The sequence below is a fragment of the Sprattus sprattus genome (genome assembly GCF_963457725.1).
Source record: "Sprattus sprattus genome assembly, chromosome: 15".
Lineage (NCBI taxonomy): Eukaryota > Metazoa > Chordata > Actinopteri > Clupeiformes > Clupeidae > Sprattus > Sprattus sprattus.
In genome coordinates, this window is record NC_137913.1 from 2,471,886 (window position 1) to 2,490,039 (window position 18,154).

General features: G+C 43.2%; 2 protein-coding genes across 2 annotated transcripts; both read left to right on the forward strand.

The window, feature by feature from the left end:
- Positions 1-1,615: 1,615 nt before the first annotated feature.
- On the forward strand, positions 1,616-12,935 carry LOC308376045 (uncharacterized protein; the record flags this gene model as incomplete). Its single annotated transcript, XM_080852292.1, has 7 exons — positions 1,616-1,888; positions 7,607-7,909; positions 9,042-9,153; positions 9,470-9,567; positions 9,856-9,884; positions 10,487-10,703; positions 11,152-12,935. 7 exons carry the CDS (start codon positions 1,616-1,618, stop codon positions 12,784-12,786), a joined length of 2,667 nt encoding a protein of 888 aa, XP_080708418.1. The 3' UTR covers positions 12,787-12,935.
- Positions 12,936-14,934: 1,999 nt separating this feature from the next.
- Positions 14,935-17,563, forward strand: LOC308375816 (uncharacterized protein). Its single transcript, XM_080852005.1, has 4 exons — positions 14,935-15,260; positions 15,804-15,944; positions 16,409-16,680; positions 16,994-17,563. Exons 1-4 carry the CDS (start codon positions 14,945-14,947, stop codon positions 17,171-17,173), a joined length of 909 nt encoding a protein of 302 aa, XP_080708131.1. The 5' UTR covers positions 14,935-14,944; the 3' UTR covers positions 17,174-17,563.
- Positions 17,564-18,154: the final 591 nt, after the last annotated feature.

Consider the following 18,154-nt stretch of genomic DNA (forward strand, 5'->3'; position numbering starts at 1 on the left):
TAACTTCTTCTCAATTTTGAATCATCTTCTTTGATACTAAAACATGCTACATTCAATGCGTTGTCGCCATCTAGTGGTGGTACGTTATATAGAACACAACAACCTACCTGTCTGGGAATCGGAGCAGGTTGGGTTTAGGTTGAGCGAGGCGATCTATCCGGGTTGCCATGGGCAGAGTAGGACAGGTGCTGGCTACCTGCGAAACCCAACAGTGACTTAATGTGAGTCTTTGCCCTCAGCATCACCTATATCTCATCCTACACACATTATAGCAGACACCCCATGCCTAGAAAACAAACATACAAAAAGAGTTGACGAAGTGACATCAAGTTAACTTTCGACTCTTTCGACAGAAACATCCTGTTGACCTCTACATTCTCGGACTTTTTCGGGAGCCTCTTATTTACGGTCTGACTGGTTCAAAACGGTATGGGTGCACCGCTGTTCCAAAGTACACGCTCAACAGTTGCTATGGTTACTCCAAACTTTACTTTCCACAGAGGAGCAGTGGCTCATTAACATTTAAAGGGACAGGGATTCAAAACAGGTCGATCTGAAAAGAGGCCGTTTTAGACAGGAATGGAAGGGTGTTGTTTTTCTTGAAACTTGTGTATTGTAACCCAATTATGTTACAGATATTTCAGGCGCTATGAATTGCTGACAGCTTTGCAACTTCGCTAGCGAGTTGTTGGTGGAGGAGGAAATATTTTTGTTCGTGACTATACACAGAAGGTAACACTGTGTGTGTGCTTCCTAAGAATCTCATAATGTAGAAAGAGTGGGGCTGTACATTTATTTTTTGGTAAAGTACCTATAAGTTTCTGCCCGACTTTACTGGTGTGTTCAGTGCCGGAAACACCGGCAAGTTTTCTGAACCTAATTTTGAACGAAGAAGCAATAGCAGTTAGAACTCGTATTTATTTTTAATGAACACCAACAGTTACACTTCAGCTTTAGGCAGTTATCCTATGAAGGCTAGCTACCCATACGTATGTGCAAATGGGCTGGGAGGTATAGACAAAGTCCTTTATAAAGTTTATAGCCTAGTGAAAAGTTGTTATTTTTCATTATTTTAACAGCATTAACAGTAGCGTTTAAAATCAGTGGATAGCTGTTCAATTATTTCTGGTTTCAACATTGTCCCTGCTTTTTCCCAAAGCCTGGTCTGTAGGACCGTGAAATGTACTTTTGCATTGCAAGTAATATTAGCCTACCTGCAAACCACCTCTGTCAAACGCTGTCGCTTTTGGGTCAGCTCAGGAATCCATCTGTTGCTGTAGCAACATCTGACGCGGTATCAAAGTAGCATGCCTGCATCCTATAACGGCACAGGACAATGTCAGTTTCCTCTTATGCTTCCCCCCTTCCCTTTATCGTGTCATATAGCTTTTTGGGGGCATGAGAACGGTCTTCAAAGTAACAAAAAAGCCAAAAGTACACACCAGAGGGAGCAACTCTCTCTCTTTTCTCACCTGCCTGAAAGGCTTGGAATTCAAGCCCCGTTCCTTTGTGTAAAAGATGACGCAATCTCGTAACACAATCCTGGCAGCATACTTGGCACGCCCACTCACAGCAACTACTGTACGCCGGGGAGAGGTTGTTTAGTTTAATAGCCATGTCGAGAAGACGCTGTGTTTTGCGTTGTGAGGGGAAATCTCCACTGTATGCTCTGCCAAAGGTAGAAAAACAGAGAAGTCAGTGGTTGAATTTCGTTTATACTAAGGTTCCCCCCACTGTTCCAAACATTTTACTGTGTGTCCGGCACTTCACGGAGGACTGCTTCAAAAACCGTGCGCAGTTTGATGCTGGATTTTCACAGCTCTTACTCCTAAAGGACGGGGCAATTCCAACTTTGTGTGGCCTAACTGGAGCTTCAGGCTCACAACCTGTAAGTAAAACCATTTAAATGAATAGATGTGAGATGTTTAAAATAAACAAGCTTGCTACTACGAGTGTGCTCTTGGCTGTAGCTAAGCGGTAGACCCAGTGCTCAGTTGAAGGCTTCGTTGCTAACTTGCCAACTAATGTTATTGTTACGATGGTTTTGCTCATCAACTGCAGCACCACTTTTACCTCAAATTGTGTGAAAATCTAACGATGTTTTTCTCGATTACTAGATGTTGAACAGTGTTTATGTGTGGATGTAGATGTATGATTAGTTACAAGCTGTAATGTGACAGTCGCAACCCAGTGTAGGCTTCTGCTAACCGAATAGCTACGTTTCTAAAAAAATATTTAATTTAGCCGTATTATTTCGAGTCCTGCCTGCCTGATGACTGGCTGTCTGTTCGCGGGACCTCGACTTTGAAACTCCCGGACATTACAATGGTTTCTAAGGCGAAGATGGCATGCACAATTGGCCTGATTTTGGATGAGTGTTAGCACTCGCCTAAGGTCCGTTTCGGCAGAAGTACTGTGGCTCTTGAATGAGCCAAGTCCAACATGCTGTGGTAGGACTGGAGCTTATTTATGGTTAGTACATTGCTTTTTACTTGGACATGGAAAAGCCATAGACCGACTGTCATCATCAGCAATATGAAGCGAGGACGGCGCGAAAGGTCTCTTTTGAACACCATCTGGTAAGTGACACTTGTGAGATACATTTTTCATCAATGTAAATTATGATGAAATATCCCAAACAATCAACCAGCGTATAATTATTTGATAATTTAACCTTGCCTCAATGAGCCGGATTAAGTCAAGGTACAGGGAAACTTGGGGACTTTTTTCATGTATGTATATCTTTTTGGAACTTTAAGTACAATTAACAAAATGCTTTATTTGTTTCAATACTTACATTTTATAAATGACTACAGACACTCAGTGAGGAACCCTGAAAAAGACAGCAATGACAGTGCAAACATTTCTTACAGTTGCTTTACAGTTAGTGTGTACCTCTCTAGCGATCTCTCCATGTTGTCCGACCTTTGTAATAACATTTACGAGCCTGTCGGTTGATAAAACTAGAGTTTACTTTGACGTGCTGGGTCAGGGTGCCTCATAATATATGATTGCATAGCCTTATGCAGTTGCATGTTTTAGCGTTTTAACTCAATAGGCTAGTGGACCGATTTTGATAGTAAATCGTACTAAATGTTTGGACCCAAGAAGATTAAAAACTAGGGACCAGCCCTCTAACACACAGTTTGAGCAAATAGCAATAGCAAAAAAACTAGGCTCATTGGCATGGAAGTCAGAGGGCATGCTCATCAGTAGTGCTACATGCATCACACAGTTGTTTTGATTTCTTTTAAATCTGTTTCAGGCCAACATTTTGACATTCCGACGTTTGGCGCACTCTTGAGACGGCTCATTTATGTGGCCTCTGAAGACGGCTCATTTATGTGGCCTCTGGAGACGGCTCATTTATGTGCTCTCTGGAGATGGCTCATTTATGTGCACTCTGGAGACGGCTCATTTATGTGCACTCTGGAGATGGCTCATTTATGTGCACTCTGGAGACGGCTCATTTATGTGCACTCTGGAGACGGCTCATTTATGTGCACTCTGAAGACGGCTCATTTATTTGCACTCTGGAGACGGCTCATTTAAGTGCACTCTGGAGACGGCTCATTTATGTGGCCTCTGAAAACGGCTCATTTATGTGGCCTCTGGAGACGGCTCATTTATGTGGCCTCTGATTTGGTGCATTGAGGAGACGGCTCATTTATGTGCACTCTGGAGACGGCTCATTTATGTGGCCTCTGAATTGGTGCATTGAGGAGACGGCACATTTATGTGCACTCTGGAGACGGCACATTTATGTGCACTCTGCTCACTCCAAGGCACCAATTGTCCAACCACACATGGATGGATCATACATGATTATACCCCCCACCCCCCGAAAACAGCTCCTGTTAACTTTCAAAATGTATCCTTTAAAGCAATAACACACCCCTACCCTCAACCTGCCCAGCTACCTATACACACACACACACACACACACACACACACACACACAAGATATATATAAAAAAATACAGAAATTACTCTAAGATTCTTTGTATGTTGGTGAGTGAGCGCTAGAGCAAGAAGGATTGAGAAGGCGATACAGTTATTCTGTCTGTGAATATGTTCAAAATTAGTTGATGAATTAAACACATTTTGATTTGCTGTTGTACTGTCTTTGCAATAGTGTTTGAGGTTGTGTTTGTTACCAATTGTCAATAAAGGTACCTTGCATTTTTAAACAGATTACTTTTCTTTGTGTTTCTTCTCTTGAACATTTGGCAGTTTATGGGCCATATCTTGCCTCGGGCACCAGCTGACACTAAGCCAGATCACTTTTACCGTATGTGGGCCAGAACTGGGCCGGAATAAATACAATGCACTAGTGGTGTTCAAGAATGACGGAATTAGCAGCTTTTTTTTTTTTTAATAAACAAAGAAAATAAAAAAATACGAAGGGTGACCTCCCCCCCCCAATCCCTAAACAGGCAGGCATTCATCACAATAAAGGCAACAGTGTCAGGAAAATAAAATAAAAATGTGGATTAGCAGCTTATATGGGTAGATCAGAATCAGAAACAGATTTATTGTCATGTAGGTATGCGCCTACCTGAAATTTGTTCTGGTGCATAGGTGAATACAGTAAACATAAAAACACAATCATACACGCACAATAAGTAAGTACCACTACATAACATAAAAACATAGGAACACACTAAGTCCTACACATAACATAAGTACTACAGCACACAGTATGGAAACAGATGTATATATAAATAGAGTGTATATAAAGAAGTAAAGTAAGGGGTAAAATGATCAGGAACTTAGAGACTCACGTACAGTTACCAAAACATTTGTAGATTGTTCCTTTTTTCTAATATGGCTACTGATGGCACAAATTGTATTTTTGTAATCAATGTTTTCATTATCGTAAGCTCTTACGTACTAGCTGGTACATTGAATAACTATGTTTAAAAAGCCCTGTGGGTTTCTATATGGCAATATTTATGACAATAAAAGTCTATAGAAACAGTTGTGTGTTCTTTCAGTGTTTGATATGTAACATGTTAACAATTGACACAAGTAAGATGAGCAGTAAGCGAAGGAAGACTTAAGAGGGAACAGTCATTTATTGTACTTTTTTACTGTCATATTTTTATTACAGGAATGACTGATGACTCGTTTGCCACAAAAAAAACCTTACTGCTCGATTTCTCCAGGCCCATAGACTGCCCTATAGATGTTGATTTCCCAGGCCCATAGACTGCTCTATAGATGTTGATTTCCCAGGCCCATAGCCTGCTCTATAGATGTTGATTTCCCAGGCCCATAGCCTGCTCTATAGATGTTGATTTCCCAGGCCCATAGCCTGCTTTATAGATGTTGATTTCCCAGGCCCATAGACTGCCCTATAGATGTTGATTTCCCAGGCCCATAGACTGCCCTATAGATGTTGATTTCCCAGGCCCATAGACTGCCCTATAGATGTTGATTTCCCAGGCCCATAGACTGCCCTATAGATGTTGAATGCATTCAGTAGTGACAACACATTCAAGCACATGCATATTACTGGTTAGTTCTGAAGTTGCAGTAGTCTTCTTGTAACCTTGAATATTCATCATACGTGATCATACATTGAAAGAGTAAGTGACATGGAATATAAAACAGATGATGACTGCATAATTACGATGTCATTCACCAATAATGAATTCTACCTGTGCTATCTCCCTGCAGCATACATTCTTGGGCATTTTTTCTCATTTGGCACAAATACACCTGTATCAGGAAACATATTTCAAAAGTGCATTTAAACATGGCAGGTATAGTGTATCTGAATGTCGTGTTACTATTAAAGACATAGGTCACCAAATGCAACGATTTCATGAAAAAACAATGTTACACACGGTTCTAAATGGAGTTATTCATACATTTCTACGAGTTAAGTCCTACATTTTTTGGGGTGTTTTTTTGGTCCATTACTGTTGTCATAGCATTGTTGAAAGTGTATATGACACCTCAATACAACATGTTTTAAATAAATAAAACAAAGGTGGTATTACACAATCGATATATACAGCCGCGGAAAAAATTAAGAGACCACTTCAAAATTATCAGTTTCTCTGGTTTTACAATTTATTGGTATGTGTTAAAGTAAAATGTACATTTTAGTTGTATTCTATAACCTACTGGCAACATTCCTACCAAATTTCAAATAAAAATATTGTCATTTAGATCATTTATTTGCAGAAAAATGACAATTGGTCAAAATAGCAAAAATGATGCAGTGTCTTCAGATCTCGAATAATGCAAAGAAAACAAGCTCATATTCATTTTTAAACTACACAATACTAATGCTTACACTTAGGAAGAGTTCAGAAATCAATATTTGGTGGAATAACCTTGATTTAAAATCACAACGTTCATGTGTCTTGGCATGCTCTCCACCAGCCTTTCACATTGCCGTTGGGTGACTTTATGCTACTCCTGGCACAAGAATTCAAGCAGCTCGGCTTCTTTTCATGGCTTTTGACCATCCATCTTCCTCTTGATCACATTTCAGAGGTTTTTTATGGGATTCAGGTCTCGAAATTGGGCTGGCCATGACAGGGTCCTGATCTGGTGGTACTCCATCCACACCTTTACTGGCCTGGCTGTGTGGCATGGAGCATTGCCCTGCTGGAAAAAACACTTCTCAGAGTTGGGGAACATTGTCAGAGCAAAAGGAAGCAAGTTTTTCTTCCGGGACAACGTTGTACTTTGCCTGGCTGAGGTTTGTAAAAGACCATAAGGGTTGAAAAAGCGGACTGGAGGTTCTTCTAAGTTCGTCTTCTCTGATGAGTCCGATTTCACAGTAGGTGCAAGACTCTCTGGCTTGTAGGCCTCTCCAGGTCTCCGTCTAACCATCAGACGACCATGTGTTGGGCAAAGCTGAAAATTGGACTCATCAGAGAAGACGAACTAGAAGACCCTTTTATTTTGTTTATTTTAGTTTGTTTATTCCATTTTATCTTGTCTTATTTTTCTTTCAATATCTAATGCACTATGTACAGCACTTTGGTCAGTGCAAGCTGTGTTTAAATGTGCTCTAAAAATAAACTTTACTTACTTACACTGATTGGGGACACCCTGTTGAAATAATTAACTTGAAGCTAATCCTAAAACTAATCAGACGCGACTTTCCCTCCAATGCTACGTCTACATGTCTGTGGTCTTCAGCCGCCTTACTTTGAAGTCATGCTTTCAGGAAGGGTTGGGATTGGAGGAAAAGACAGCTAGATAAAAAGGGATGGATCAATATTATTGATCAGTATTATTAAAGGGATGGATCAGTATTATTAAAGGGATGGGTCAGTATTATTAAAGGGATGGGTCAGTATTATTAAAGGGATGGATCAGTATTATTGATCAGTATTATTAAAGGGATGGGTCAGTATTATTAAAGGGAGGATCAGTATTATTAAAGGGAGGATCAGTATTATTGATCAGTTTTATTAAAGGGATGGATCAGTATTATTGATCAGTATTATTAAAGGGATTGGTCAGTATCATTTTTTAGTCCACTCGCCGCTATGACATGGTACCGAATTATATATGCAGCCATTTGTTGGTTATCGAGGTTGTCTAGGCAATTTGTCTCAGCTTTGTGTAAAACTAATAGGTGGTGTGCCTTCGACTTCAGCAGGTCACTGGTCGCCGGATATCAGAAGTGTGCGTCGTCCAAGGTTGCAGCAGGACATCACAGCTCCAGAGTTTCCCTTCAGACCCGGCGCTTCGGCAGCAGTGGAAGACTTGCCTCGTGGGGCGACTGAAGCACCCCGTTAACCCCTCAAGCAGGGTGTGCAGTGCACACTTCACCGCTGACTGCTTCATGAACTGGCAGCAGAAACAGTCAGGTTTGGCTCCCAACTTAACGCTCAAGGCCGACGCACTGCCAACACTCTTCATAGTCAACAGCAACAAGGTAGGTAGTCTCTCCGTAGTGAGTCACGATATGTTATTATTAGTGCTGTCAGTTTAACGCGTTATTAACGGCGTTAACGCAAGCCCATTTTAACGCTGTTAATTTTTTTATCGCGCGATTAACGCGTTTCAATAAAATAAAAAAAATATTATTGAAGGTACATTAAGATTAGATACAAATTTGCGATTAATACATTTGCGATTCATTTTGAGTTAACTTTGACAAAAATGCGATGAATCGCAATTAAATATTTTAATCGTTTGACAGCACTAGTTATTATGCAGGTTTAGTCTCTCCGTAGCAAGCCTCAATATGTTATTATGCAGTTTTAGTCTGGCGAGGCAACATTAGCGTCCTAGTTTCTGTTGTACGAGCATCTGTCAGCCAAAGATTTATGTGCAAAGGTACTTGGCTTAACTCACGTGACTGAACAGGGAACGGGTTGGCAACAGATACGCAAGACGAACCAAAGGTTTCCAAAACGCTAGGCAAAGATCAAGAAGTCCAGTCCAGAAACAGGCTTGGGTCAAAGACGGCAAAACAGAGCAAATCCGAAAACAGCCGTGATAATCTGGCGGTGACTGTCAGTCCTGGTGCGGTTTAAAAGCTGTGGCTGACAAGGAGAGTCGAGTCAGGTGTGGAGGAGCAGGCACCAGTGATGGGATGTCTTGCTTGTCAGCCAGCCAAGAGACCGGGCAGAGGGAAAACCTGGCACGGAGCGCACATAACCGCGCTGGCATGCCAGGTCACTTCCAGGCCGGACTGTGACAGTAGTCTGACTCCAGCAATCGAAGGTGTCATGATGAATGACATGAAGTTCTATAGAGGGTGTCATGAATGACATGAAATTCTATAGAAGGTGTCATGAATGACATGAAGTTCTATTGAAGGTGTCATGAATGACATGAAGTTCTATTGAAGGTGTCATGAATGACATGAAGTTCTATAGAAGGTGTCATGAAGTACATGAAGTTCTATAGAAGGTGTCATGAAGTTATATAGATTAGAAGGTGCCATGAATGACATGAAGTTCTATAGAAGTTGTCATGAATGATATGAAGTTCTATAGAAGATGACATGAAGTTCTATAGAAGGTGTCATGAATGACATGAAGTTCTATTTCCAACCCCAGATGCACACCTGGCCCCTGGAGAGGCGCAGCGTGGCGTGTCAGTGTGATCCTCCACGGAAATCGATCGGAACGCAGTTGTCCAAGAGCACGCTTCTCTCCGTGCGAAGCAAAGGTATGTAGCCGTTGGTGGATCAGTAGTGCAATGGTAATGACTGGATAACTACAACTGTGTGCGTATCTGATATTGAAGCACATTTTCACACTCACACACTTTATGTACACAATTGCAATGGCGGAGTACACACTTGAAGTGCAAATTAACTTACTTAATATCTGATACTTCTTCAAAAGTACAGCAGCTTGTAGGCCAATCTTAACATCAGACGCACAGAGAGATGGATGTATTGATGCTGTCTTACCCTCTCGGACAGTAGAGTTCCTTGTGTTTGACTTGATGTTGGCCACATGTGTGTGTGTTTCTGTTCCAGCAACTCAGACTCCTGCAGTGACACACATTTCCCTTGACGAGAGTATGGACTTCATGGCATCAGGTGCAAAACACACAATGAGAGAATCGAAAGGTACGGTAAAAACATGTCCCCAATTTGTGTCTCCAGTAGTTTGCAATATGTGTGTGCACACTTATAATTATTTAACATTCAAAAGCCATCCCATACAACATTACCTTAAAAATCAGGAGGAGGATGATAATACTTTAACAAAACACATCAGTGTGGTGTGTTATTTTTAATTTTTTTAAGGGAAAAAAACATTCCCATTCTCAGTGAAAATGTATCAGACGCATTTATATAAATGGTTTAGTTGGCCTTAGTGCTACATTTAGAATATTATATTTGCCCTTACAGAGCCCAAGAAGAGTGTCTCTTCCTTAATGCTGAATGGGTAAGTTGATGATTTTCTTTGAGTATTACTGTGAGAGCTGATATAACTATTGCGTTAAAATCAGTGACTGATTTCCTTAACTGTGTGCATTAAAGTTACACTACGCAACAATTTGACACGTTCTGAGGTATGGTTTTATAAGCAACTAGGCTTGGTACCACACTAAAGTTCATTTGGAAAGCATATGGTCATGTGAATGGACATAAGCAGTTAGTGTGTCGGCACGCTTCTATCAGGGTCAACTGGGCTGTTGGTGGTGTTTGCAAGTTTTTTTTAATTTTTTTTTTTACATTTTTTAGGTAGTTAGCTTGCTAGTTTTGGAACAGAACACCTTAAAGGAATTTGACTACTGGGATTTGGAAAAAGATAACAGAGCAGACTAGTTGGCTTCCACAAAGAGAGTTTAATTTAATCTGGAGTTACCTGTTCTTCATGCCGTACCTGCACATATATTAGTTTGATTGTGTTATTTAAGTATTTGCAGTTTCCAAGTCTATCTGTGTGTGTGTGTATCTCTGATCACTCCACTTCATCAGTGTGCAGGACCAAGAGCTGTAGTGGAAGTTGTTATTGCATCACGCGTCTCTATTGTGTTGCTGAAGGGACACCTTAGTGGCGGAGGCTGCTGTGCAGATTGCCAGCCTGCTGCAGCTGTTCCAGAGGTGCTTAGGGTGCTGCAGTCAGGTGTGCAGGATCACCACGCGCCGCGAGGGACCCGTCCTCCATGTGGTGCAGCAGTGTTGGACGTGCAGCCACAGCAGAGAGTGGGCCAGCCATCCCCCAGACCACCTGTTCACACACCCAGCACACAATCACCAGGTAACGGTCTGGCTCTGTTTGTCTATTTGTTTGGTGTGTGTGTGTGTGTGTGTGTGTGTGTGTGTGTGTGTGTGTGTGTGTGTGTGTGTGTGTGTGTGTGTGTGTGTGTGTGTGTGTGTGTGTGTGTGTGTGTGTGTGTGTGTGTGTGTGTGTGTGTGTGTGTGTGTGTGTGTAAAGACATTGTTGATTTACATTGACAGTGATGTGTGTGTGTGTGTGTGTGTGTGTGTGTGTGAGAGAGAGAGAGAGCGCCAAAGATATTTTTTCTGTACATTGTAACTAATGTGTTGTGACTGTAGATTTGTTGAATAAAGCACGTGTATGTGTTAAAAAAGAGTATTAAAGGAAAGTATGTATTATTAAAGTATGTTTTGGGAAAACTCCTTCTCTCACTGGCTCTCACTCGCTCATTCTCTCAATGATTTAAACCACTGTATGTTTCATATAGGCAGCAGAGGAGGCAGTGGAACGGTCATGTGAAGACACTGACATAGAAATGGAGGAAGAGATGAGAGAGGAGGAGGAGGAGAAGGAGGAGGAGGAGGAGGAACAGGAGGAACGGAAGTCAAAGAGGAAGAGGAAGAGGAAAAGGAAAGACAGTGACGATGAGTGGGCTCCAGAAATTGAAGAATCCATGCAGACGTCGGAGGAGGAGTCTGGGTCAGAGGAAGAGGAGGAGGAGGACCGTCCTTTCTCAATGGCGTGGTGCCGTGACTGTGGGAAGGAGTCCAGCACCTGCTGTTCCGAGCAGGACCACCATCAGCTCTACTGCTGTGTTCAGTGCGGCTACAGGGAAGAGCACCAAGGTCCCGCCTGCACAGATGGCCAAGAAACCCAAAACATGGACAATCCCAAAGCACCTACTCCTAGTAACCAAGGGGTCACCTGTGATGTTAAACAAGAAGCTGACAGCAATCACAAACAAACTGCTTCCAGTGGTTGCCTTGGAGATTCAAATAGCAGTCAAGGGGTCCTCACTCGTGGCAGCCAGCATGCTATCGCTAGTGGCAACCAGGAGGCAGCCAGCAATAACCAACAGAGTGCCACGAGCGAAGATTTAAACAGCATTAGCGACCAAGGGCACATTAACTCTGACAAGTTACATAACAACAGAAATGGTAACCTAGGACCACCTAGCAATGACGTTAGTGAGTTGAGCAGCAGCAAAGAACAGGGTTCTGTGAACAGCAGCTCCCAAGAGGGCGCCACAACTGATGGCCAAGAAGACACCAGCAGAAGTGACCAGGACAGTAACACTACTTCCCAACTGGAGTCCTCCAACAGCTGCCACCAAGAGGATACTGTCTCCAAGGAGACGCATAACATTCCATTGTTTGCCGTCTACTTCAGGGACCTGTTCAGTCTACAGACTCATGTGGAGCAGTGCCATGGTTATAAACGCGAGCTCTGCCCAGACTGTGGGAAGTTCATCATCAGAAAGGACAGCAGGTGTTCGCACGTCTGCGATCACAAAATCAAGCCGTTCTCCTGTCTCACCTGCGGCAAGTGCTTCACCAGTCCATCAGGGCTGCAGCTGCACTCTCAGGTGCACACCGAGGGCCATGCGCTGCCCTGCCGATACTGCTACAAGACATTCAGGTTTCAGGAAGACAAGCTGGAGCATGAAGAGATCCACTCGGAGGAGAGGCTGAAGTACCGCTGCCCCGACTGCCCCAAGAGATTTAAGGACCGCTACAGTCGAAGCGCTCACCGGAAAACACACTGGAAACATGGCAGGTACTTCTGTAAAGTTTGCAACAAGGGCTTTACACATTCAGATAGCCTCAAGAGACACGAGGTGGTGCATACCGGCCTGAAGCCCTACGCCTGTGAGCAGTGCGACCGCTCCTTCAACCAATCAGGGCACCTCAAGTCCCACATGCGCGTCCACACAGGGGAGAAACCCTTCAAGTGCCAGGACTGTGGGCAGTGCTTCAACCACAACGTCAGCCTCAAGAACCACACGCAACGCAAACACAGACCCGAAGGTGATGAAGGCGAGGGGGAGGCAGAGGAGAATGGAGATGAAGGTCAGGGGGAGACGGAGGAGACTGGCCAGGACTATGCTGAATATGTGCTGTAGGACCCAACAGGGAAACACACGTGATCGGAATTTGGTCACTATGCCTTTCGAATTTTGCCTTGCGCCCAATTCAAGTTGTGTACAGTTTTTTCATGTTGGGTGGATTTCTGGGAACTGGGGCTCTGTCTCAGATCGAGCATTTGGAACACTGACTTTCAGTGCTTCGATGCGAGAAAACGCCAAAAGATGTACATTTACATTCAAAACACTGCCGACAGCGATGTTTGGTTAGCCATCTTTGTTTAAAGTTTCCAGTTGGCCTGGAGGATGGTGGCGCACAGATTTATGGGTAAAAGGCTTGCACATTTGCTTCAGTCAGTGTTCCATTTCAAACAACACTAATCAGCGACAGAACGCACTACAGATGTAAGTGCACTGAATTGCAGTGCACTTTGTCAAGTGTCTGGTTTGAGACAGCCTGGGTGAAAAAGGTCAAGCTAAACTCATATGCCACATACATCCCTCTCTGTCTCAATCTCATCCCTCTCTCTCTCTGTCCCTCTCTTTCTACCTCTCTGTCCCTCTCTCTCTATCTTTCTGTCCCTCTCTTTCTCTCCGTCCCCCCCCCCCCACACACACACACACACCCATCTGTACTGCCCAGTCAAACATTCACGCAAGCATGCACGCGTGTGGATGGCCCTTTAGAGGCCAGGACTGGGCAGTGCTTCAAGCACAACGTCAGCCTCAAGGACCACGGCCAACACCAACATGGATCTAAAATTGTAGTTTGGGGCAAGGAAGATCAGGAAAGAGGGGTGGACCGTGGACAATGACCAAAAGTGGAACAAAAACTAACTTGATCTCAGGTTTCCGTTTTAGTGTCTGGAGGTGAAGGCTGAAGACATAGGACTGAATGGACTCTGCACTAAAGATGAAGTTATTTTTGTTATGCTGACGAGATTCTTCTCTCAACTCCTGTTCATGTTTTAGGGACTGTGGCTTAGAATGTCTTTAAGAACTAAGCATGAGACCTTGGTCCTAAGGACATCATTTCAGCATTAGTCCCATGGTGAGGGGCTAGTCAGAACTAGGTATTGTTTCCTTAGCCAGGCTGAGGTGGATTGTTGTGAGCCCTCAACCTGCTGTTTTGTATCAAGACAACGTTTTCATTTTACTTTCCATTCCTGTTTATGTTCAAAATAAACTAAATATTGTGTCATGGAAGTGTTTCTGTCCTGTTGTGCTGAGAGAAAAGGGGAGAGAAAAGGGGACTTCAGCATTCATTCTCACTTATTCTATTGTAGTTTAGGATAACACTGTCTTCATTCCCAGGTGCAGGGCTTGGAATAGGATTTTGGTGCGTGCACCGGGATTGTCATTATTTTTAAGCCTCGTGCCACTGTCTTGCTGGTCTAATTTAGTTATCACCAGGAGAGGTCACTGTTACTGAAGCTTAAAGTAATGAACCAATTTTTGAAAACATTTGCCTAAATGGTACAGTGCTTCACCAAAAGCTTGATTTGCCCATCACTTGCTCACTCTTTGTATAAAAATAGTTTTTACACTGGACCTTGTAAACATAGGTATTTGCTCCACGTTGGTGAGTTAAGCATTCAGAAAGTGTGTGGTTTCTATACTAATTATAAGCAATTTAGAAAGTGACACTATTCGTCACCTAGAGCACTATGCATATTGATGAGAGAGGTGTAAACAGTCTGGGACACCTCAGTCAAAGACAATGCCCATGACGTAATTGCCCTGGAATGTCTTTGTGGCCCACTACCCCCTACAGGTTTTCTTGACACATCATGACCCAATAGTGATCACTCACTGCGGTTACATGTGTCCAGATGTCTGGCTTTATCGGGTTTAAATCGAAGATCCATTTCATGTAACTCCAAAAATCTTGATTTTTTTTTTTTTGTCTCCTACTGAAGTCCGGTTTACACCCCAAGATAACGCGATAGGAGTTGGTTGGTGGTTTTGAAATCGGAGAACAACTGGAGATGGCGTCTTTGCGCATGCTTGAGATCCTGCCCATCTCCCCCTCCCTCCCTCCCTCACAGGCCGTGTCCCGGAAGTCGAAAGAGACATACATTGTCGCTGCAGGGGTTCGGCCCTACACAAAAACAAACCAACAAACAACGCAATGGAAAACGCCGCAAGAGCCAGCACCAGAAGCACACATTACTGGACCGACGATGAGACGGTGTTCATGCTTAAGCTGTTGAAGGACATGAACATCCTGAAGTACATGGATGGGAGGAAGACCAGAAATGGGAAGTTATTTAAAAAGGTGGCCATGTCGATGGAAGAAGGAGGCTTTCCGAGGACCGTTGATCAGATCAGGATTCGCTGGAAGTTCGTAAAGAAGCTGTACTTCAGAGCGAAACGGGACAACGGGGCAAATGGCCCTGATCGCAATATGATCCCGTACTACGATGCCTTGGATGAGCTTCTTAGGAGCCGAGTTCTGTCCCAAGTCGATGACAACGGCGTAGATTCGTGTGCCCAATTGCCAACCACCATGGGTAAGTTCATTTCAATGGCATCACACCACACCAAAAGTCGCACTCTAAAGCTAACCTGGGTGCCACTTGTTAGCTGGCCCATTGTTTGAGCTAATGTGTTGAAACGTGTGTAGTAGATATTACCCCTAACTTGCAAGGAATAAGACCGACGGTGAAAACAAGTTACAGGCAGATACCTGGGTCCCACTTGCTAACTCTAACTTTCGAACCTACCATGGGTGCCACTTGCTAGCTGGTCCATTGCTAAGTGCTAAATATGTGTTGAAACATGTGTACCTTCCACTAACTTGCGGAATTTAACCGACGATGAAAACAAGGTATAAAATGCAGAAACAAGCATAAAATGTAAAGCGTACCTCGAAGCTAACATGGATGCCTGATGCTAGCTGGCCGATTCTTTGAGAAAATGGGTTAACGTTTAGTAGACCTTCCACCCTAACTTGCAAGGAATTCAATTTAGGATGAAAGCTAGTTACAAACGTAATAAAGTGTACATTACGTAAAGTGTACTTCATGAACCTCTTGTGCTGTACCATCTTATAGATACTACAATGGACCCGGAGGAGACTGAGACCACACTGCTCAGAGGCTCAGCTGGATCCTCCTCACCTAGGTCGACTCCAGCTTGCACTCCTCCACCTTCAAGAACTACACTGCCTACTACAATTACAGCTGATCTACCTGGTAAATTCTGCGATAGTACAACTGCTTCAACATATGGGCATCACGGAGAATCTAACAGTTTCAATTTGATAAAAAGGGACAGTGTACATTAAAATGTGAATGCACCCAATTATAGCCAAAAGGCTAGATTCCATTGGCAGTCCCCCTCTCAGAGTGAAAAAAGCTAAACAACCTGAAAAAGGCATTAACGTATATGTCAAACATAACATTGACAACCAAATAAAATACTAAACAGCTGATGTCAAGATGGTCACTACCACATGCCTAAAAAGGCTAGTTTCCACTGGCAGTCCCCCTGTCAGAGTGAAAAAAGCTAAACAACCTGAAAAGGGAATTAACGTATCAAACAAAACATTGACACATTTTTTTAAATGAAATAACACAAACAGCTGATGTCAAGAGGGTTACTACCACATGCCTAATCGGTAGGGATACAACTGACTTTAAACCTGCTTTTTCTTAAGGGACAAGGAACCAGCAATCAAGGCGATTGAGAGACGTTGATGTGCTTGTGCACCAGATGCAAGTCATGAATCAAAGATGGAAGGAGGACTTGGCAAGAAGCGAGGCCCGGGAGGAGCGGTTGATCGCCAGCATCCTCCAGAGCAATGAGCGTATGGTTGAGAAGCTGATGCAGAGATTGGATAACATTCAACCTCAACCAATCCCACTCTCACCACCTCCACAACATCATCATCATCAACCACCGACGCCATCATCCTCGTCATCAAATCAGGTAAAAACACCTCTGAAGACATTGTTTCGGCTCTTCATCCAGAAAAACAGAACCATGGCACATAAGGGGGGACCCATCTGATTGAGGTCGGCCGGGTGGATATAGGAATGTGTGTGTGTGTGTGTGCCAAAGACATTGTTGATGTACATTGTTTCTAAGGTGTTGACTGTAGATGTGTTTAATAATGCAGTATTGTGCAGTACTGAGTATTGTGTATGTGTTTTAAAGTAGAGTATGGATTATTAAAGACTATGGTGGACACTACGTTTTGGAAAACTGGCTGATGATTAAAACCACTGTATGTTTCTTATAGGCAGCAGAGGAGTCAGTGGAACTGTCCTGTAAAGACATAGACACCGATATGGAGGAAGAGGTGACAGAGGAGGAGGAAGAAGAGGTGACCGAGGAGGAGGAGGAGGAACCGGAACAGGAGGAACAGAAGTCAAAGAGGAAAAGGAATGATAGTGACGACGAGTGGGCTCCAAGTATTTAAGAATTGATGCAGACGTCGGACGAGGAGTCTGGTTCAGAGGAGGAGGAGGAGGAGGACCGTCCTTTCTCAATGGCGTGGTGCCGTGACTTTGGTGCCGTGACATCAGCTCTACTGCTGTGTTCAGTGTGGCTACAGACCACCAAGGTCCTGCCTGCACAGATGGCCAAGAAACCCAAAACATTGACAATCCCAACGCCCCCACTGCTAGTTATGATGTAAGTGACCAAGGACTGAAAGGACCGCACTAAAGATGAAGTTGTTTTTGTCATGCTGACAAGATTCTTCTCTCAACTCCTGTTCATGTTTTAGGGACTGTGGCTTAGAATGTCTTTAAGAACTAAGCATGATAACTTGGTCCTAAGGACATCATTTTAGTATTAGTCCAATGGTGAGGGGCTAATCAGAGCTAGGTATTGTTTCCTGAGGTGTATTGTTGTGAACCCCCAACCTGCTGTTTTGTATCAAGACACCGTTTTCAGGTGACTTTCCATTCCTGTTTATGTTCAAAATAAACTAAATATTGTGTCATGGAAGTGTTTCTGTCCTGTTGTGCTAAGAGAAAAGGGGACTACAGCATTCATTCTCACTCTGTAGTTTAAGATAACACTGTATTCAGGTCTTGGAATAGGACAAACAGGAACCCCTATTCCTGCGGAAAAATCTTCATTTCTCCATCTGCAAAGCAGTTACCTTTTCCATGTTTAAATCTAGACTTAAAAACATTCCTCTTAAGTGCATCCTATAGTTAGGAATAATGAATCAAGATCTGGCATATTAAATATGGGATTAGGAAGAAAAAGGAAGACGGTTATACTGCATAAGGAGGTTCATTTACAAAAGGTGGAGTTGGCAAGAGGGAACCTTGTTAACACATGCAAGACTTAATAGTGGTCTTCGTTGAATATGAAAACATATGAAAACATCGTTCTCGGGAATGTTTTACTGTGGGGAGATGGACACTTCCAACACCCAGGCCTTTTT